Here is a 23416-nt window from a genome sequence, read left to right as displayed (position 1 = left end):
TTTTTTTATATTTTTTTTTAAGTGCAAAAATTAAAATAACTAGTAGAAGAATTCACTAACCTTGAGATAAATTTCGTTTCTTTTCTCTTGCAACTCCCTGACAACGGTGCCAAAAACTTGATGGACCCAAAACGGGTATGTTTTAAATATTTATAAATCGCGAGCGCACTAATCGTTCATATAGAATAGTGATCGTGTAAGTAAGGATGCCAAACCCAAAGGAGTTGTCTAAAATCGAAAAAAAAACTATTTTAAACCAAAATTAATAAATTCTAACCTAGCTTCCAAAGATTGATGAAAATTTGTAACAATAAAAATAAAATAAAAGATAATAATAAAGAAATTAAAGACAATATATAAACATAAATTAATAGTAGAAATCAAGATGGTAAAAGAAAGATTATTAAAATAATAGAATCCACAAAATATAAGTTCAATAATATTTATAAGTACATTGATTTCCAAGTTTTATTAATAGTAGAAATTAATCAAACCATCACTTATTCAAATTAGATATTCTATTTAAGCACAAGTTTTATTAAAATATAGGATTTATCTTCACTTTTAAAATTATAATTTCAAAGCATTTAATATAAATCAATCTAATGAAATAACAAATAAATCAATGAACATTATTTATAAGGCAAAACATAATATTTTTGTTCTAAGCATTGGATGTGTACAATTTAATGACACATCTTATACAAAGAATATTATGTTTTTGCACTAATGAAGAACAAAGTGTAAATATGTTCTAACAATCTAAAATACAAGATATTTAAGATGAAAGAAAATATTTGAAGAAGAAAATCCATAAACTTTATTGCACAAAATGAGAAATCAACATACAAAATAAGCACTATCTAGTTACATATTGTTTCATCATCACCTTAATAATCTTAAAAAGATTAATTTATCAAAATTGTAATTTTGTTTACCATAGAGCTCGACTATATCCAGTTGAGATTTCCAAATACTAAATAAGCTCAACTGACATTAGTATATGGTTGAGAAATCTAGAGAAATTCATGATGATCTTAGTAGAGCTCAACTACATATAAAGTTTTTAAAACATTGTCATTCTTGAAACTAGCCAAACATTTTAAAATATACAAATTACTAAAGATCCCAATCTTGAAAAAAAAATATCTACCGCCATCTTCATTCTGTAGAATGGTATCATGTCATCTGAAAGACGATTAAAAGTACAACCAACCATGTCAAACTCAATGAATTTAATTGCGTAGACTGCATAATCTCCCCTGTTATAAGAAAAGTTTAAAATCAATAATAGATTTAAGTTTGCAATAAAAATAGACTAAGTAAGCATGTATATATAGACTTAGATAAATATACTTACTTTGAATTTTGTGGAACACTAAGTAAGCGTGTATATTTCCATGGTTTGTGAAGACATTGTGCTATGTCCTCAAATTGTGAAGATAAACAAAGCATAGCCGGAATCATCGTTTGGAGTGACAACATCAAAGCATCCATTTCTTTTGATGAGGTCGCTCCAATACTGCAGTCATAAACAATAAAATCTAATGCTTGTAAGTCTACTTTAACTGCAACCCAATGGTGGTCCCTTATGTTTAAAGGCATATACAACTTTTTTTAGCCTTTCCATTTTTTGCCCCAAAAATACAGATGATTTCCTGAAATATATCGACTTACCTCATCATCAATAATGTTAGGGTTAGAGTTGAAGTTGATGGTCACTAATTGAGTAAATTTTTCATCCAAAATGATTGCATCTTGTGAAATCACATCTTGATACCCATGTTATCACTTTCTAATGCCAAAGAGAGCATCATCAATGTGCTGTAAAAAATAATAATAACATTATACACGTGGAAACAAAATTAAGTCTTAGATATAAGAGATCATAAAAGCATATGTCATATCTTACTAAATAGCCATTCATAGTCTTTAATAATCCGCTGGAAATAATCTATAGTTCGTAAACCAAGCCGACAATCAATACTTTTTTTGACTTCTTAAATGTTCATCAAACATCTTTTGTTTTTCCGGATTAATCTCCCTTGAAGGATCAAACTGGACATGATCTTCTCATCCCAATCTGGTCCGAAGAAAAGGGTCAGTGTATGGTGATTTCATGTAGTGTGAACGTTTTAGTGGCCTCTTTGGAGGGTGTTCTTCAACTTAGGGAGGGTGCTCTTCAACTTGGGGAGGTTGCTCTTTATCAAGAGGATGTTGGTCATCAACCTGAAGACATTGCTCTTCAACTTGGGGAGATTGACCATCAACTTGGGGAGGTTGCTCTTTATCAAGAGGAGGTTGGTCATCAACCTGAGGATGCTGCTCTTCAACATGAGTAAATTGTTCATGGTAAGTGTAATGCCCCAAATTTCCTAATAAGGTTTAGGAGTTTGATTAGGAAGCCGGGAGGGCCATAATTGATTTATTACGATATTAGATGATTATATGCATGTTTATGTGAATTATATTATAATATGATGATAAATGAATGCATATGGGTTTATTTTGAATTATAAGGGCATTTTGGTAATTTGGCCCGTTAAGGGCGTAATTGTGCATTTTCGTGCCTGTGGGTGAGTTATGAATGGTACCACATTATATGTGGATTTTTTCAAGCCTTTCGGCATGAGACGATCATGAAATGCAAGTGTTCAGTCTGGTCATAACATGTTTAAGTTCGGGGCTCGGGATGAGTCTCGAGGTGATTTTAATGGTTAGAACAGTACTGGGAATTAAAGGGTAATGAGAAATGATTTATTGGTATTTGAGAACATTGAGAATAACGGGAATTTGAGGGTGTTAATTATGATTAACAAAATAGGTGCGAAAGGACGATTGTGCCCTTGGTGGCTGTTAAGGTTTATTTTAGACTTGAGGGCATTTAGGTCTTTTCACCCTTAATGATTTATATCAACCCTTTAAGGTTGTATAAGCTTACCGAAAACAAAGTCTCACTTCTTCCCTTCTTTCTCGATGGTTTTCTCTTCCATTTCTCTTTGGATTTTCAAGCTCTTTTTGAGGAACCAAGCCAGGGAACCAAGCTGTGATAAGCTAGGGTTATGCTCTACCATTGAAGAGGGTGTGTTGCTGAAATTGAGATGAGTTTTTAGCCATTAGAACTCTTGTTTTTGCTCTATTTTCCTAGTTGAGTTTCAGCTGGTTTTTGAGTTGGAAAGTTGGAAATTGATTGGAGTTTTGGCTAGGGTTCTTGGGGTTGTGGTGCCTAGGACACGTGGGGATGATTTTTGGGTTCATTTGGGACTTAATTTGATGTTTGGAAGCTTTTGGTTTGGGTTAGAAATGGTGGAATCGAAGGGAGAAGTTTCTAGGCATCTTCAGGTTGGAGGTAGCGCTACAGCGCTACCTGAAGTGGCTCTGGGGCGGTTTGGTTCTGTCTTGAGCGCTGGGGTGCTAGGGGGGCAGCGCTACCCTGTTTCTTCAGAACCCCGTTTTGAGTGTTTTTGGCTCAAGGTTTCAATCCTTAAGGCCTGGGATTGAATCTACTCACTGTGTGGGTACATTTCGGGGTCCTGAGAGTGGGGTTTAGATCAAGACCCTAATTTTTGTTTATTTTCATTAATTGAAGATTGTACTTGGTTATGACTAGGTGACCGCCAAATGATTAAAAGGTCGATCGTTCTCAAGGGTTGTTCTTGTTCTAATTCCTGCTCGAACCAGAGGTAAGAAAATTGCACCCTGTGTATATGTGACATGCATGGTTATTCTTGATGCATGTTGGATGTTTAAATGTAATGCACGAGAAACATGTGATTAGGGCATGCCATGAATATTGAATATGAGTTTGGTCAAAGCTTGAGCCTCTGTGTTTATGCATGATCCTAATTGTGCTAGAAATTGTTAAGTAAGCATGTTGAATGCCCTGTATTTGGATAATTGACATATGGTATATGTTTGGTAGAATTGCTTACTTGTGTATGGCACTGACTAGTCAGGGTTGGCACTGGTCGCGCATTACTGACCTAAGAGCCGGAAACGGCATAGCATCATAAACGCAGGGCCAATAAAAGATTAGATCTAATCGATATTAGCGTTGAATGACTCTAGGAGCATTAATGCTGGACCAGGCGTGTGTCTTATGATTTGGTGACATATTATTACTGATCATGAGCATATTAAGTTTCTTGATGGGCTTCGGCTCACGGGTGTTATGTGGTGCAGGTAAAGGCAAAAGAAAGCTGAACCATTCTTGAGTTGTAGAGCTTAGGTGACGATGTGTACATATGCGGCTGCTCAACCGCCACAACTGAGGGTTGAAAGAGGAACTAGGGTTAAACCTTGTTTTGCCGCTTAGATCGACTAGTTGTAAATATTTTATTGTAATAGACCTTTAAACTATATTTTTTGGGATCCCAATGTATACAGTAAATGTTCTAATGAAACATTTTAACCAAAATTTTAATCCCTAAACTCTAATCATACTTAGTTACACGATTTTGACCAAATGACTCAATTAACGAGTTTATCACTGTTTATAAGACACACCGTAACGGTGCCTGGAGTTTAGGGCGTTACAGTATGTTCTCATGTAATCATCATCACTAGTACAGTTGCCACATACCCAATATGTGTTTTTTTTTAACCAAAAAAAAAAAAAAGATAATGAAGTAGTACAATTAATCAATTCAATGTATGTATTCATTTCAAATATCAAACCATAAGCAACAACACATATTGTATATGAGTTGAAAATCCCAATCTAATTTAATAAAGTTAGTTCATTGAGACATTTTCACAAACATATGGTTTGCATTCTTTAATATCATCAAGAATATATATATATATATGAAAAAATATATACCCAGTAATAGAAAAGCCATAGAAAAGAACAAGAAATCAAAGTTGTTGTTTGTCAAGTATATTTTAGTCCACTCATAGAAACAAGTTACAACTTGTTCTTATTTAAGATTCAAAATTTCATAAAACTACCACTGAACAATATTCAAACACTACCTTTCTCTGAACAAGAGCTAAAAATTTGAAGAAGATGAATAGTGTGGCAGAAAGGCTAGGCGAGCGCGGACAGGGATAGTATGGACCCTTCCGAATTGTTGCGCTAGCTTGGATGGAGCTAGCTTCGGAATGGTGACGGAGCACTTGGGGACTGGGATGGCTTGGGGAAGAAAGGAGGGGTGCGTGTTTACGGGTTTTGAGATATAAGTATTTGAGTAATAAGTTTCTATTATTTCAAGGGCAAGGCCATTTTGGTAATTGCATTGTTAAGATTGTAAAAAAGTATTAATAAAAAAAAAATATCCAGAAACATAAGAATGCTATATAGTTAAAGCCCCTTATGCACATGGTTATATAGCTAAAAAGCCCGAAATAATCATTATGACGCATCGCTCATTTATCTTATTAAGGGCCTAGTTAATTTTTTTGGCGTTTGGGTTTATAAAATTTCTTTTATAAGAAGTTATATTTTGGCCTCATTTGTCAAAACTTATGCTTTTGTTTATAGCTAAAAACATAAAATAAGTAAAAGTTTTGACTTAATTTTATGTGTTTATATAAATATATTTTTTTAATGAAAAGTTATTTTTAAAGTGTTTGGATATTAATTAAAAAAGATTACTTAGGAATATTAAAATTATTTTAATTTAAAAAATAACTTCTCCAAAAGATATTTTGAAAAGAATTAGGAATCTTACTTTTTCAAAAGAGACCTTTTAAATTAAATTAATTTTTTGTTTTTTACCTAAACACTATGAAAAGTATTTTTAATTCTAAAAGCTAAAAGTAGTTTAAAATAAACTAAGCCAAAAGACCTTAACTCCTTGTAGTTCAAATATTAAAAGCAAAAAAAAAAAAAAAACCCAAAAAGGTCTAAAAGTGTTTTCTGGGAAGTGTTCCCAACTAAACCGTAAGTGTCTTTAAAATGATAATTCCAGTTGTTTGGAATGAGATTTAGCTGAAGATAAATTGACATGTGTACTGTTAAAGCACATAAAATAAAATGATCTTGGCGATTTTTTTTTCTATACAATTCTTTCCATACATGTGATTGTCAATCTATTTCTCCTTAATTTGCAACAATAAGTAGTAATTTAAGCTTGTCATTTATTCTTTTGTTTTAATTGTCATATACACAGACACACATGTTTTCTCTAATTTGTAGAATTTTCACTTTTGCTTGATTCTTTCACTAATTTCTTGCTACAAAGACATTACATTTACATTACTTGTGTCATCTCCTTTACATTTAGAAGCCATGTATAAACAGCACTAAAAAAAAATTGCCTCGAACCAAAATAAAAAACATGGAAAAAATGCATTAGAAAACCCTATAGTTAATAAAAACCAATAATTAAGACCAATAATTTTCACTTTTGCTTGATTCTAAATATGAGGCTTCGTTCATTCGTTCGTTCTTGAAGCTCATATATGTAAAATTTGAGGAATTTAATGGAAATATTCATTTTTCTTAGTTTTATTTATTTGAACTAGAAAACATAATCGTACTTCGGCAATCATTTTGTAATAATTAAAAAATATAAATTTTTAATTTTTTTGGGGGAAAATTTTGTAGTATGGAGTCTTTTTCACCCTACCAATATAACACGCTTCTTATATGGACACGTTGTAACATCTTGACCCCATTTTTTTCATAACGATGTTCACTGTATAACGAACTTTCTCTGAGTTTTTAAGAAATTTCGAATAATTTACAGTGTTGAAAACAAAGTTCAAACAACTTGTTACACGAGTGTTTTTTTTTAATAAGCTTTGTGTGGTTCTTTATAATAAATTTATGTTTTGTGTAAGGATTATTTTTACCTATTACCCTTTGGATTCTTTATTTTTAAAAATGAACCTTTATTCAATGTTTGAAAAAAATGAAAGAGTGTTGGAAGGATGTAGATGATAATTAGTTTCCTCAATATTGTTTGGTATTGAGGGGGAAGATTTAAAATTTAAATGCAAAATTAGTAAATTATCTATTATTATATAATATATATTTAATTTTTATTGAATGACATATAGGGAAATTTGAGTTTTTATGCTTAATGAGGTGTCCTAAATAAAAAAAATGATACGCCTTCTAATCATTTCAAAAAAATGTTAAATCTTTTGATAATACCCAAAATACCCTTCCCATAATTTTTCCTATCCACTTCCTCTTCTCTCTTCCCTCTCTCTCCCTCAACCCATTCCTCTCAACTTTCTCTCTAGAAAAAAATTCCATGTGTAAGGTAAAATATAAGAGAACTCAATGTAATAGCAAGTATTCCAAACTTAGGACACTAAGGGCCCGTTTGGTTGATGGTAATGGGCCAGAAAGAAAAGGAATGGAAAGTTAATGGGTCGGATTCTTTTGTTTGGTTGGAAATAACAAGTTTGGAAAAGAATTCCATTGTAATGCTTATTCCCAAAACTAACGGAATAACTTTTCCAATTTTGAGTTAGTGGAATTATAATTCCATTCCACTACTTATCATCAGCTCAACGGGCTTGCAGAAGTGTGCGCTGCCATGGATTCAAAGCCGTTTTTGTTATGAACTCCAATAACGTCTCGTCTAGGGAGTGGTACCAGTGAACTCAGAAGGTCGAGATGAAGAAAACCTAGCCTTGTATCGACTCAAATCATTGTTGGGAGAGAGGGAGGAGTCTCGTCGGAATCAAGGAATTTCTGAGATTTCTTTGCTTCGATCCGGCCAAACCATAGGGAGGTGAGCTACACAACCACTGTAAATGGTTCCAACGGCAACTGACCTACCTTTTCCAAGGGCTTTCCGAACCCTCAACCATTTTTAGGTGGTGGTGCCTCTGCCGTTGCCGGAGCCCTGTCGTGGGTCTCGGCCTGCCACCACTTTTGGGTGGTACGAAGTTCGTTTCGAGCTTCAAGTGTCACCACAAAACTCGAATTGAATGTGTAAAAGTATTTGTATAATTTTCTAACCGGGATTTTAACTATTTTATGTTTTGGAAATTAATTGGGAATTAGAAAATTATTGTGCAATTTTGTGTCTAATTGTTGCTCATTATGAATTGTATGGATATAAATTGTTATGTGATTTATCTGTCTGATCTGGGATTGTATTTATGTTGTTTATAGAGATTTTTTAAAATTTGGGGATGTTTTATTTTAAAAAAATATAAAATAGTGTTTAGTGATAATTAAAGTAAATTGCATTTGACATTAAAAAAAATACTTCACAAAAATAAATTCTTATTGATAATTTTAATATTTTGTAGTGTTCAAAAGTGGAATTATTATGCTTAAAAAAAGTAGGATTATTAAATATTATTTTGTAAAAAAAGAATATGAAAAAAAAAGTAACGTCATTGTTGGTAAATCTATATATATATTTGGTATGTTTATTTTAATTTATTAATCATATTTTAAGCACTTTGGGTATTTTTGTCCAAAATAAATTTATTCCATTCTATTCCATAGTCAACCAAACATAAGAATAGGTATTCAATCATTGATTCCATTATTCTAACCAAACAACATAATCTCATTACTTTTCTTATTCCATTCTATTACTATTCCTATTCATATTCCATTGTTTTCATTACCTCCAACCAAACGCCACCTAAAATACTGTATGGGCATGATTTTTGGATTTTTTTTGGGATTTTTTTTTCAAATCTGAAACTTTGAAATCTATAGAAAATCGACGTGGTTCGATGGTGCTCGATGCCAGCTCGATGGGGCCTTCAAAATCAAGATTTTCATGAAAAAATCGATGTTGCTCGATGGTGGGTCGATGCAATTCTTGCAAGATACGTAATTTTTCACTCGGGTGTCCGTTTGGGGTGATTTTTTTTTTTTAATTTTGGGTATTTTTTCAAGATTTACACGTTTGAGATGTGTATATACACATTTGGGAAATATAAATCTTGAAAAAAATGACAAATGCTAAACATACCTCATGTTCAAGATATGTTTTGATATTTTTTCAAGTTCTAAACTTTGAAAATGTGTATGTGAACATCTAAAACATGTAAATCTAAAAAAATACTCAAAATTAAAAAAAATCATAACAAACGGACACCCGAGTGGAAAATTATCTCTTACAAGAATTGCATTGAACCACCATCGAGCAACGTCGATTTTTTCATGAAAATCTTGATTTTGAAGACCCCATCAAGCTGGTATCGAGCACTATCGAGCAACAATCGAGCAAAGTCTATTTTCTACATATTTCAGAGTTTCAGATCTGAAAAATAACTAAAAAATCATGCCCAACTCGAGGGTTACTCAATGGTATTCGATGCTACCTCCATGGGGCCTTCAAAATCAAGATTTTCATGAAAAAATCGACGTTGCTTGATGGTGGTTTGATGTAATTCTTGTAAGAGATATAATTTTTCACTCGAGTGTTCGTTTGGGATGATTTTTTTTTTGGTATTTTTTTTATATCTACACGTTTTAGATGTTCACATACACATTTTCAAAGTTTAGAACTTGAAAACATACCAAAACATATCTTGAACATGAGGTATGCTTTGCATTTAGCGTTTTTTCTTCTTCAAGATTTACATTTCCCAAATGTATATATACACATTTCAAACGTGTAGATCTTGAAAAAATATCCAAAATTATAAAAAATTCACCCCAAACGGACACCCGAGTGAAAAATTATGTATCTTGCAAGAATCGCATCGAACACCATTGAACCTCCTTCGAACCACCATCGAGCAACTTTGATTTTTTCATGAAAATCTTAATTTTGAAGTCCCCATCGAGCTGGCATCGAGCACCATCAAACCACCATTGAACCACGTCGATTTTCTACAGATTTCAAGGTTTCAGATCTAAAAAAAATCACAAAAAAAACCCAAAAATCATGCCCAGATCTGTTCGAAATGTAGTATTTTAGCGTCCTAAGTAAGGAATACTTGCCATTACATTGATTTCTATTATATTTTACCTTACTCATGGATTTTTTTTTCTTTTTTTTCTAGAGAGGGAGTTGAGAGGAATATGTTGAGAGAGAGAGAGGGAAGAGAGAAGAGAGAAGAGAGAAGAGAGAAAAGGAAGTGGATGAGAAAAATTATGAGATGGGTATTTTGAGTATTGTCATAAGAATTGGCATTTTTTTAAAATGATTTAAATGCCTAGCATTTTTTTGATTTAGAACCCCTCACTAAGTATAAAAACTCAAATTTCTCGGCATATATGTAATTTTTTTGTCTTATTCTATAATCTTTCATTTTTTGAAGAATTGATTTTGAAGAATTTGGAAGGAGACTTCTTCCTTCCATCTGTCCTCTCCTTTCCACTTTCTCTCTTCCCTAACAAATGTTTTTTGCTTCCACCCACTTCTTTCCCTCCTACCCTTTCTATCATTTCTAAAAACCCCTCTTACCAAGCATAAGGACTTTGTCTTTTGTCAAAATATTAAAATTCTAAATAGTTAGATAAATTATTTAAACCTTGCATTTTGGTGGATTAGTTGTTTTGGCCAATTCTTTTTAAAAATTAACTTTTGAACTCCGTATTTTGTTAAAAGGTTAAAAATTATTTATAAAAATTATAAATTATGTAAATAGAAAATAATATTTTGTGTAAGAGTACTCCCAATGGATACTCTATTCTATTTTTTCAAATACATCACTTAAACCTTACTTTTTATATTTTACATCATACATTAACTTCACTATTTCTTCACTATATTTTCTCTACATCATAAAAATTTTATTTTTTTATTCATTAAAATACTAAAAAAGGAAAAATAAGAAACAAAATAAAATAATAAATAATTAATGTAGAAAGAGAAAGAAAGAAAGAAATAATAAAATAATTTTAACTCATTGAATAATTATCTCTACATGTGGAGTAATACTATTAATTAAGGTAAAAATGTGTCAAATAGCTTAAATTTAACTCACCCATTGGAAGCTCATTTTTACAATTTTTCTTTATATTTTAAAAAATTAGCTAGTTTACTTCATCTATTGTGAGTGCTCTAAGAGCTCACACTATTTTTGAATCTTGTATTTTAGTTGATTATACGTTTGGATCCTTTATTTTTAAAAGTTAACTTTTAGACCTTGTGTTTTGTCAAAAGATAAAAATATGAATATATAGACAGATTATTTGAACCATATATTTTGACTGATAACTCGTTTGGACCAAATATTTTTAAAAATGAACTTTTGAACCCTATATTTTGTGATAATGTTAAAATTAGGAATAGATAGATTATTTATTATTATTACTCATTTCGACTTTTTATTTTTAAAAATTATTTTTTAGACCTTGCATTTTGTCAAAATGTTAAAAGTATGAATAGAGAGATTATTTATTATTATAGATATTTTTAATTTGACATATATTATAATTATTATTAGAATAAAAAAAATAAAAAAAGATAAAGTTTATCTATAATTAATTAATAACCATAAATTAGAAAAGTAGAAAAAACAATGAGAAAATTTATTTAATTAATTATCTAATCAAATTGAAATTGAAATTAGATAGATATTTTATTTTTTTCTTTAATTATTAACTAATAATCATAAAATTTAAAAAGAATAAAAAATACTTTTTACAATTTAAAAAAAAAAAATTATCATGAATTTTTAAAAGAAGAATAAAAAATGTGAAAAAAGGATAAAATAGATTTTTAGATATTTTGTTTTTTTTATAATCAATTTTTTAAAAGAAGAAATAAAAAAATGTAAAAAAAGGTGAAAATAGATAGTGATTTAGTCAAATTGGAATTCAAATTAGATAGATATTTTGTTTTTTAATTATTAATTAATAACCATAAAATTTTAAAAAGAATAAAAAAATGTTCTTTACTTTTTCTAAAAAATTAGATAGATATTTTTTTCATCATAATTTTTTAAATAGAAGAATAAATGTAGTGCACCAAAATTTTTTTAGATTATTTAAATTTTTGTGATTTATTTTATTTAAATGTTAAGTGTGATGAATTGTTTTATTTAAATGTTGTTTATTTTATTTAGTTGTTGTTTGTTTTATTTGAATGTTTATTATTTTATTTAATTGTTAGAATTGTTTGGTATAATCTTTTGAATTTAAATTTGTTAATTGTTTGTTTGGTTAATTAATTTAATAAGTGAATAATTGTGTAACATGTTTATTTTTTTTTCTATTAGTGTTACATTTTAATAAAGTGTGACAATTGAGGTAATTATGTGAGTTATGGTTGAATGCACTAAGGTGCATGGTAGATAGTGATGCACCCTAGTGTTTTAGTGTGTGCTAGTATATGGTAATAAGGTGCACATGTGTGGATTTTCTACACATTTTATAATTGCCATTTATTGATATTTTTGGGTAGTTTTATTTTAATAAGTAGGAAATTAAATTAAAAAAAATAAAATAATAATAAAGGATATGGAAAGAGTAGTGGACGTGTAGTGTAAGAGATTGATTGATTTTTTTTCCATTTTTCTTTTAAGAGAATAAAAGTTAATTGGATGAGGATAGACATTTTGGGAAACTACCATTTGACTCCAATATTTATAATAAAAGAAAAATAAAAGGAATTAAGAGAAAATAAAATAGAAAAAGGAAACTTACCATTTTGTGTTGGTGAGGCTTTATTGAGAGAGTTGAATAAAGGGGAAAGGAAGAGAAGAGGAGGGCATATTTTCTTGTGGCTGCCGTGACCTAGAGAGAGAGAGAGTGGCATGTAGAGAGAGAGGGAGAAGAAGAAAGAAAGAAGAAGAAGGAGAAGAGGAACCAATTCTAGAGTATGTTTTCTTGTATTTTTGTTTGTCAAATCTCTTTTCTTGATTATATGTTATTGACTTTGTTTATTTGTTGTGTGTGCTTGGATTCTTTCTCCTTCTCATGGTGGTTTTCAAATAAAACCCTAGGCTTGAACAAGGAGTGTGGAGTTTGGGTGTTGATCATATTGTGTTTTTGATTTTACAATCAAGAGAGGTAATGGTCTTTCTTAGCCTATATATTGGTTTTGATGGGTTTATCTTTGAGGTTTTTGATGGTGATGCTAATGGTTGATTATTGTAGGATTGATGATTATGATTTGTATTTTTAAGAGAATATGATTTGTTTAAAAAAGGCTCATGGGTATGATTGAGAAAATGGATTTGATAGGGTTTATAATGAGGTTATATTTTATGTTTATATTGCTACGGTTATTTTTTTTAATCTTTGATTTATGTAAAATGGCAAATGATGATTTTAGAAATATGATAAGAAATATGTTAGGGTTATTATAAAGGCATGTTTATGAGATATGGTGTTTATGAATTTATGTATGTTATTGCCATTGTTATTGTTGTTGGATTTCATGTGTAGATTCAATGGAATAGAAAAAATTGGTTCTATAAGATTTCATGTGAATATGTTAAAATAATATTCTTAGAATTATGTATATAACAAGAGTATGATGAGATTTTGGACATGTATGACTTTATTGAAATTTTTGGGATAAAAGATGAATCTCATGAGAAATTAAGCTTGCTGATTTTTGTAAATAATTGGGTAAAAGTTTGATAAAAAAAATGATTTGCATGCATAAGTAATGTCCTTGATGTTATGTTAATTTTATGAAATTAAAAGGGGTATTTTAAGTCCCATTAAAATGATATTTTACTCAAATAATTACCTACAGAATTTTTATTGAATTTTTGAGAAAATATGAGTTTTTAAATTGAATATGATGATTTTTAAAGATAAAAATAGTTGCTGGAATTTTTGTAAGAAAATGTGAAGTGAGTTTCACTAAAATGAATATGATGAGTTTTTGGAACAAATTATTTTTCATAAGTTATGGTAATATTGAAAAATTGTATTTTAAAAATGGTAGGAATGCATATTTTGATAAGTTATGATTTTTCTTTATTTTGATTGAAAAAAATATTTAGATTCTATTTATTTGTGATTTTTGAAGAAATAAATGGTGGCTGAAAGTTTGTTTTAAAAATGGTTATTTAATTGTCACATATGGATTTATGTTACATAACACTAAGTCTTAAATAATTTAAATAAAAATATATTTTCCACACTTAAAAATATATTTTTTCTCACATCATTTATGTAACACAATGATAAAATTTATTTTTCTAAAGAAACATATTAAAAATAGGTATTTTAATTAATTCCAAGTTTTTGGTTAATTCTTTGTAATTTGAGATTAATGAATGAAATGGTCAGATATTTTATTTTTAAGCTAAATAAAATTATTTTATAAAATAAAATGATATTTTGAGAAATTTAATCAACTTAGAAATTTTAAGAAAAATAAAGCATGTTATATGTCTATTGATTTTAAAACAATAAAAGTAAGAAATGTAGAATTATCGTTTTTAAAACGTCTCTATTACGCAATGTTCCCACGTATGCATGTTACATGCAACCCCACTTTTACGTCCAAAATTATGTTTATTATTCAACTAAGTGGTTTTTATATAAAGATCAAAATAGGTCAAATAAGCATTATTCTTTTATGACTTTATGTGTAGTCAAGAATAATTGCATGTTATGTGCAACGGTTATTATGTGTGCATGACCCATGCACACGTGAGTTGTATGGAAGGGAAAAATAGTAATTTTATGAACCTAAGAAATGTTGTTTTGATTATGATATAGGCTCGTTGAAAGATTGTGAAAATTTCTTAGCTTGGACCTGAGGTAAGGAAGTTAGATAGATTCTATGATTTTATGCTATTAATGGTAAGACTGTTGTATGAATGAATTGTTATGAAATATGAATGCCATAATGTGATGTTATGTTGAATATGATATGTGTATGGATGTTAAATACATCAAACAAGTTACGATGTTAGATACATCAAACAGATTACGATGTTAGATACATCGAACGAGATTACTAAGGACATTGTGACGTAACTCCTAGGGCGGACGCGCCGAGGTTATTCAAGGACCAAAGACTCCTGTTTACCTAATAGGGTGACATGGACAACTAGCGAGCCATGCTCATCATGTATGCTGTATGATTGTGATATGATGATATGTTATGACTACGTTATGATATGCAATGATGATATGTTAGGATTATGTTTTGATATGCCATGATATTATAGATGAACGTTAGTGTTTGTATTTGTTGTATTCTTACTTGCTTATTTGTTTGTACTTCCTTATTGGGCTTTTAGCTCACCCCCCTTACTTTCCTTCCAGGTAGCAAATAGGATTTCTTTATGGCACGCGTGGTGACGTGAGGAGTTCTATCATCATGGGGTGTATGGCGTGGGGTAATCCTATTGACGGAAAAACGATTATTGTAGAACGCCATTTAAATTATGTTTTGTTATAAGAGACTTTCCTAAATTATCAGTGGGACTCAATTATTTCATTTTGTTTATTTTGAACTTTGCATAAAAAAATATGTTTTCTTTTTAAAACTAATGGCGCCAACTTGCATGGTTTTTAAGCAAGTTCCCACTGAGACTTTGATAATGAGTGGTATTCTTTTACAAACTATGTTATGCGAATGTTTTATAAGTATTAGCTTAGAGCGTTCTTTACAATAAAATATGTAAAAAAAAAGGTTTATACTTTTTTAGACCTTGTGTTTTGCCTCATTACCTGTTTGGACCCTGTGCTTTGACAAATTATTTTTTGGACCCTGTGATTTGTAAAATTGTTCAAATAGGCCCCTAAATCTGATTTTGATAAACAAAAAATTGAGTATAACAACACATTTCTTAGGCAGAATGACTGTATTTTTGTTCTGAGTTGTTAGTTTGATGAATTATTTGTGATTTTAATTCAAATTTTTTTTTTATCAAAATCGGGTTTAGTGGTCTATTTGAATTATTTTAGAAAACACATGGTCCAAAAAGTAATTTGTCAAAACATAAGGTCCAAACAAGTAATGACACAAATCACAATATCTAAAAAAGTATAAACAAAAAAAAAATAGACAGAGTGATTGAAATCAAATTTAGAGAGTCACATCACATATTTAGACTCTCATATATCACCTTTTTATACTCTCATTTATATATTTATATAAAGATAGAATGTTCTTTATGTTCCTTTTATCACAAATTTAAAAGTAAACATAAAAAAAATATGAAAAAAGAGAAAATAGAATTTTAGGATTTTTTAAAAAATTAGATAGATATTTTTCATCATAGATTTTTTTAAAAGAATAATAACAAAATGTAAAAAAAAATAAAAATTAGATAGAGTGATGTAAAATAATTTTACAGTGCCTCTTGTGAGCTCTCCTCTCCTTTGTATAGGTTATACAAACTAATTTTTTTAATAAACAATACTTTAGAGGCTCCTCTCATATACGAAAAATTCCAGTAATCAAAATAAATATTTTTCATTTTAAATAAATAAGAGAGAGAAATAAGCTTTTTGATTTTATTTGTTTTTTAATAATAAAGAAAAAAAATAGTTTGGGTAAGCCTATTATCATGAGCTGACATTTTAACAATCTAGATTCAATAAAAAAAAAAAGGGCCAGCATTACCCTATAATGATTTATACTTAGCAGTAACAAGAGTTTGAAATTGGCCAAGATGTCAGCTAATTACATTTTGGAGGGAATATCATGTGGTATATATGGCTCTGAACACTTTAATTTAAACCAAAGGAAAATCATTAGAACACTATCACTATGGGGGTGTTTATGATATCCTACCAGTTATTTATTGGCATTTGTAATTTTAGGGTATTACATGGAAGCTACTATTTTGTCAGTTAAGAAAAGAAAAAAAGTGCAAAATTCTCAATTTATTTGTTCATATTTATAAGTGTGTTAATAATCAAAACAAAACATTTTTTTCTTTTTTATTCAATTATAACTCTTCTTATTCCCAAAGTGTAGAGATACCTTTTTCATTTTGTCCACTATAAAAGAACAATGCAACCAGAAATCCAGAGAGAACAAATAGCCAAATATCTCCTTTATAAGCATGAAACTTATCAAAAAATTACAAATTTAAACAAAATCAGAGAAAGATGAATATTTGTCATAACTCAAATATGTTTCTTTGCTCTAATAACATCCTCCTCTACACTTTCTAGACAATGAATATACTAATTTCATATACACCACCACCTTAAGCTGCTATATTGGCTAACTATTAGTAAAACTAGAGAAAAAAAATGAATGCATAATATGATATAAAAGTAGCTAAATTAAACTTATCTCAAGACCATAAATTAGATAACGAAATACCAAAATTTTCTTCATCAAAAGGAGTGCAGCCACATTCATCGTTGGTAATAGCAACATATTTTCCGCTTTCCACGGACGAAGTAGAACTTCAAAACCCCAATATTCTCTGAGTGATTTGGTCAAGAAACACCACATATTTTTGCTTCAAACCCTCCAAATCTTCCACAAAAGTAGTAGTCTTACAGTCCTCAAACTCTTTCTCAATCCACTCCTTGAGTCCCAACACCACCTTACTCTCCTCATCAAGACCCTCTCTTTTCTGCTCCTGTTTTAGGCTAAACTTGAGGCCTTCGATTATCTGGTTCTGGTGTCTGTGTTCATCAGTGATGAAGCTGGGATTGATCACCGTTTGACAAAGATAATGGTGAAGAACCTCAACCACCGAAGCGTGCCCGAAAGCGAAAGGATTACCCGTCGGAGATAGGACGACAATGGCAACTTGTGCGCTGCACTGGATGCACAACTCGCCCGCCTTCTGGAAAAGCCCTTTGCGCCTCTTTGAGAAAGACACGAACACATTGGAGCAGCGTTGTTCTCCCTCTTCCAATCTTCTCTTACCCATAACAATCGCTCTCAAGTAAAACCTAAAAGAAAGAGTAGTAAGGAAGGAAAACCTGTGAGCGAGTGACCCTTTGCGCCGCCACAACCCAAACCGTCGAAGCTGTGAAAGGCTCAGTCGTCAAACGCCGGCGTTGGCCACAAACAAGAAGCCCAAAACACACTTTTCTCTCTTTCTTTTCCCTCGTTCACTCTCGGTTTCTTTCTCTTCACGACAACCAAGATGGAACCTGGGGAATTTATTAATATTAATATTAAAAAATCATTCCAACAAAAAGGTACTATTGCCTAACCACAACCCAGTTCAGCATTTTCATTCTACCCAAAACCCAATAAGCCTCCAAAACTCTCAATATCAAGTAAAGCAAACAAACTAAAAACAAAAAAGAGCATGGATAAAAAAAAAACCATCAGCAGAAAAAATAAAACTCGAATAAAAAAGTCACATTTCCATTAATGGAGACCAAATAAAAACAACCCAGAACATCCATTTCATCAAACAACCCATGAAACAATCAAAAGCAACAAAATATACATTAAAAAAAACACTTTTGATCTTTTTCTTTTCTCATTCGTATCTACCAAAAACCAAACAAGAATAGAGAACAGCAAAGAAAATGTACAGAACAAGAAAAAGCCATTGTAAACATTACCTTAAGAAAATGAGCATATATCGAATGAGATTGTGTTGTATTAATGTTATAGATTCTCCCAGTTTAATAATATACAGAGGAGAAGAAAATACGAGCACAAATAAGAAGATAAGTAAATTATATTGAATAAGTGAAGTGTAACTGAAGATCCTTAGGGAATATTCCTTCATTAAGGAATATTTTAATCTATATAGAATATCACCATCAACAGTAATCAAACTATGAAAGGAAAAAATCAGGGGTATTTGCACTATAAAGCTATTTTTCAGCAAAAAAGTATTTTATAGAGTAAAATAAATATGTGTAAATTAGGATATTAATTAAAAGATTCAATAGAAATCTTACTTCTCACAGATCGTCAACTGAAGCTTCGTTTCATTTTTTCATTGCTGGATTTTGTGCTTTCTACAATGGAAAAAGAACCTCTTTTCCGTTGGAGGCAGCAGAAGCGATGCAGGCCCTTCTACCTTCCGGCCCACCTAATAAGAAATATATATATATGTGGCATATATATAATAAATAACAAAAAATATAATTTAATATAAATCTATATATATATATTAAACCTATTATATATATGGATGAGAATGACTCAATTCCACTGTGTGTCGGCAGAAGAAGACAAAAGCAGATATAGGGAATATTCTTACTATAGGGAATATTTTGGCTATATTGAAGATCACTGCTTATATATATATTTTTTTGAGACAACTTAAGAAAAATATATTCTAACAGATGCAAAAGGTTGTCAAATTAAAATGTTTAATGATTGTTTGGAGACAACTTCATATCCAAAATAGTTACAAAATAATAAGCATAATTTATAAAATTTTCTCTGATTTTGTTTGCATTAGAATTATGATTAAAACAACTAATACAAAATGCACCAAGGGCATGCTTTATAATCAGTATCCAAATGAATTGTAAAGGGTAATGATTTACGAAGATGTAAGGAGCTCAAAAATTGGGCATTTCCTTTTCAATGCAACTAAATGTTTTTTTACAGTAAAAACTCATGGTTTTCATTCATTCATTAAGAACAAAGATCAAAGATCTCTTACAACAGTTCCTGATAAGCTCAAACGATAAATCTATCTCTATAAAAATAATAATCAAACTGTCGAAGATAGTTGATAAAAGAAAAAAATAGGGGTATTTGCTGTCAAAACCCAAACTATGAAGCTATTTTCCAGCAGAAAAATATCCTATACATATGGTATTTTATAGAATAAAATCAATATAAATAAATTAGGATATTAATTAAAAGATTTAATAGAAATCTTACTTCTCACATATCTTCAAGTGAAGCCCAGCTGCTGAAATGCACAGAATCCTACAAAAATATTTAGAACAAATACCTATTAAAGAGAATAAAGAAGCAAAATAAAAATCTTACAAAAATATATAGAACAAATACCTATTAAAGAGAATAAAGAAGCAAAATAAAATAAAGAGGTAAAGAACAAAGCCATTATTTTTTTGACTTTGTTTATTGAAATACAAGAGAAGTAATTCATGAAAAATATGAAATAAAATTCATGGAGCCCTAAAATGACCTTTTATCTTCAGCTGAGAAAAAGTTTTGAAATACGAAGAAGAAGGAGTAAATAAAGATAAAGAGGAAAGATAAAAAAGATATATAAAATGAATAGTTTAAAGAAATTAAATCGTGTCAAAATTTGCTATTGTGAAAATAATGATAAGTAAAGGGTACTGTGTGCATGTTCGACACGTTTTCTTTAGCTTTTTTTTTCACCAAACGTTTCTATATGCTTCATCACCAAGAAATTAATATTTTAATAATATATAATAGGATATATATACGTTTTCATTGTCAGTAAGAAAGTAATATTTTACTAATTTATAATAAAATATATATATATAGAAAAAATCTTTGGTGCGGGCGGCTGTTTTGTGATAGTTTTTATTGGTTGAAAAAAGAAGGTGTTATTTGGTATGGTGGGGTTAAATGTAGGATATATCTCTCAGCTTATTCACCTTACCAACGTTCAGTGTCAACTTCAGAGGTGTTATTTGGGGTTCGGCTTGAGCCGAAAGAAAGTTTTTCGTTTGATGCTGAAAAAAATTGCAGATTTGTAGCCGATAACAAAGACCTTGGGTTGAATGGTATGTGGTTTCTTCATTGTCATCTGTGGTTTCTTCATTAGCACCTTCATTATCACCTTGGTTTCTTCATTGTCATCTGATGTGTTACTTGGGGTTCGGCTTGAGCCGAAAGAAAGAAAACCCTGTGTTTTCCGTTTGATGCCAAATTTTTTTGCAGATTTGTAGCCGATAACAAAGATCTTGGGTTGAATGGTATGTGGTTTCTTCATTATCATCTGTGAAGTTGTTTTGTATATTTCTTTTACCTTCTTTGTTATCATCAATTTTTTATTTGAAATCAGTATTACGAAAGCATATAATTTTGGGCAATGTAAGTCATAGAGGAAATACGAAGCTATTTTGTGTTAGGCCAGTACCCAGTTAGTTGAGGAGATGTAAATTGTTGTAGTGAAATTAATTCACCATAAATTCATTGTTTGATCGGTAAACAATGATTAAGAACACACATTATTGCAAACTTTGTAAGAATAGCAAAAACTGTAAAACCAGAAAACTTAGCTTGAAAACAATGGAGAATAGAATGATCTTTATTGACTAGAATCAGCACATTACAAACTGAGATTGCAACTCAACCTTACACCGCTATGGTGGTTAACACCGATTACATAAATCTCACACTGGGAATCACATGATCAAATACACATGTGTTCCATTTACAACCCTCCTTCACTCTGGTTTTCTTGGACAGAATTATAGATCGCAGAGTTTCATCTAGGTGTTGAGTTGTATATCGAGTTTGGAGTTTATAAGGTTTGGAGTTAGTTGATCCGAGAGAGTAACTAACTAACCAAATCAATTTCCTAAAAGAGAAGTGGCTGACATGTCCTCTGTTTTGTGAGCTGATTCTCCAACAATTATATTAGGGATTTTAATAGTATGTATGTAGATTCTGAATTTGGTCATTTGTTGGTAGTAGGGTGAATTAAAAGAAGATAGAAGAATATTATTTATTGTATAGATAGAAATGTGAACGTTTGAAATTGTATTTTATATGATAAATAATAATAACAATTAGATTTATTATGATACACCTGTATTTGTCATTGTTCAGTGGCATTAAGTAAAGAAGTGAAAACGTATATATTAATAGCAATTGTTATGTTAAAGAGAAGGCCCCATTGTCGAGAAAATCTTTTGCACATTGAATAGTTTTGTTGAGAAAAATGTATTGAGTAGCTGTTTTCTGTAGTTTTTTAATTTCATGTTGTTTCAATCGAATCCATTACTACATTTGTTGAGTACACGTTGACTGTCTGTATCTCATTGTTGAAGTAGAGCATCGATGGTATAAAAGGCAAAAGAAGCAACTTCGACCAGGACTAGTAAACTCTATTTATTGCATTTTGTAGCTGTATCACATATTGTCCTATCGTATAGTTGGTTGGAAGAAATGTTTATAATGAGTATATCCCACTTGTAACTTTAAGAAATTCATTGGTATATTAATGATGTAATATAGAGTTCAGAATGGTATAATTTTGGTGGAAATGTGATACAAATTTTATTTTAATTTTGGGCGTTGTCTATGGAGTTCAATTTGGGCGTTGAATACTATTATAGTTGAAATATCATATATAGTAAGTGAAGAGTACTAAATAAGTGTCGTTGGTGAGATATGTAAATATTCTTGGTCTTTGTTGGCTATTTGTATAGTTGTTATAATTTAGTTGAAGTTGATATTAATTTACCATGTTTGTCTGAATATGTATGGTTTAATATTTTGAACGTGGTCAGAAGAGTAAATTTTGGTGGATCCCGACATCCTTATGTGTGAGTCTTATATATATTTTTTCGAATCTTTCTTTGCTGATGGATTACTAAGAAATACGTATCATTGATGTCTTGGAATTGCTTGTAATTTTGCTATTGAAGCGTCCAGATCCGTTATGTTATAGTACTAAAAGTGAGGGAAGTAAATGGTTTGAGTGGTGTGGAGAACTCGGACATTGTGAAAAGGTACTGTCTCATATTTTTGTGTATGAGTATTCAATTATACTCTGTATGATATGCGAAATGATGCATGTTTTATGATTATAGGTCTATGTCCCTGTCCTTGCTAAGAAACATTGGTTCCTTGCCATATTACGTTTGCCTTTAAAGAAAGTGGATGTGTACGATGACTTTCAGATCCCTTCTTCTATGTTTTTTTTTTTGAACAAGAGAAGAATTATATTATTCAAAACCAACAGATACAAAACAGATCAAAGCAAAAGCTGCTGAAACAAAGAGAACAGCAGCAAAAGAAACAGCCGCTGAACTCAAGGAGAAGCAGCTACCATCCCTCTACAATATTGATCAAATAACTGTCCATTTTGCTAGCTCTAGGAAGACCCAAACCCAAGATTCTACATTTAACTACTTTCCTAATTTCAGCACTAACACTACTGGTAGTATAGCAAGCTAACTCAAAAATGCAATTGTTTCTGTTTTTCCAAATGAAATACAAAGTAGCTGCAAGATGGTAGGTTTTACCAATTTTGGGTCATATATATGGAAAACACTATCTGACTTGATATTAGTTTATACTAGTATATTTATAATTTATGGTCTATTGCTTTTACTGTTGTTTGTGTAGTTGGAATCAATGGACAATGCATGAGTTATTGAAGGCCATGCATGGGGATGATGTATATTTTCGTGATTTCAGTATTGCTGAGCTCGCCTCACACAAAAAAGAGTGTATGGATTATGATTGTGGGTTCTATGTGATGAAGATGCTGTTGCATGAATATGTGGGTGGAGTTTTTGGCTCTTCCAGAGATGATGTTCTTCAGGAATTGGATTTCAGATGCATAAGCATCGGCCCAACTAATGTAAGTTTTTTTATTTATTACTTAGTTTTGTTTGTTATAACATGGGTTGATTTTATATCTTATGGTATTATTTGGAATTTTTGTTTGTAAATCTTTGAAGGTACCAACGGAGTTTGATAGACAAATTATAAGT

At 30.5% G+C, this 23416-nt stretch overlaps 1 protein-coding gene and 1 long non-coding RNA gene across 4 annotated transcripts; both read right to left on the bottom strand.

Annotated features, from left to right (window-relative positions):
* Window positions 1–796: 796 nt before the first annotated feature.
* On the bottom strand, window positions 797–5259 carry LOC133821634 (uncharacterized). Of its 2 annotated transcripts, none has more exons than XR_009887716.1 (4): window positions 4975–5259; window positions 1678–1824; window positions 1361–1522; window positions 797–1262 (listed from the first exon to the last, which is right to left on the bottom strand). It is a non-coding gene; the product is annotated as an uncharacterized LOC133821634 (long non-coding RNA). The 2 variants fall into 2 exon arrangements; XR_009887717.1 differs by lacking the exon at window positions 4975–5259 and adding an exon at window positions 1913–2310.
* Window positions 5260–16840: 11581 nt separating this feature from the next.
* LOC133821632 (agamous-like MADS-box protein AGL28) lies at window positions 16841–18818 on the bottom strand. Of its 2 annotated transcripts, none has more exons than XM_062253809.1 (2): window positions 18689–18818; window positions 16841–17920 (listed from the first exon to the last, which is right to left on the bottom strand). In XM_062253809.1, the coding sequence occupies exon 2, from the start codon at window positions 17692–17694 to the stop codon at window positions 17221–17223; it is 474 nt and encodes a 157-aa protein (XP_062109793.1). In that variant the 5' UTR covers window positions 17695–17920; window positions 18689–18818; the 3' UTR covers window positions 16841–17220. The 2 variants fall into 2 exon arrangements, with proteins under 2 accessions (XP_062109793.1, XP_062109795.1); XM_062253811.1 differs by lacking the exon at window positions 18689–18818 and adding an exon at window positions 18344–18556.
* Window positions 18819–23416: the final 4598 nt, after the last annotated feature.

The sequence above is a fragment of the Humulus lupulus genome, chromosome 3 (assembly GCF_963169125.1).
Source record: "Humulus lupulus chromosome 3, drHumLupu1.1, whole genome shotgun sequence".
Classification (NCBI taxonomy): Eukaryota; Viridiplantae; Streptophyta; class Magnoliopsida; order Rosales; family Cannabaceae; genus Humulus; species Humulus lupulus.
The sequence above is the reverse complement of the archived record's forward strand: the minus strand, read 5'-3'. Positions and strand labels throughout refer to the sequence as shown.

Coding starts and splice junctions, on each gene's coding strand:
- LOC133821632 (XM_062253809.1), bottom strand. CDS start 17,694: ATGGGTAAGAGAAGATTGGAAGAGGGAGAACAACGCTGCTCCAATGTG.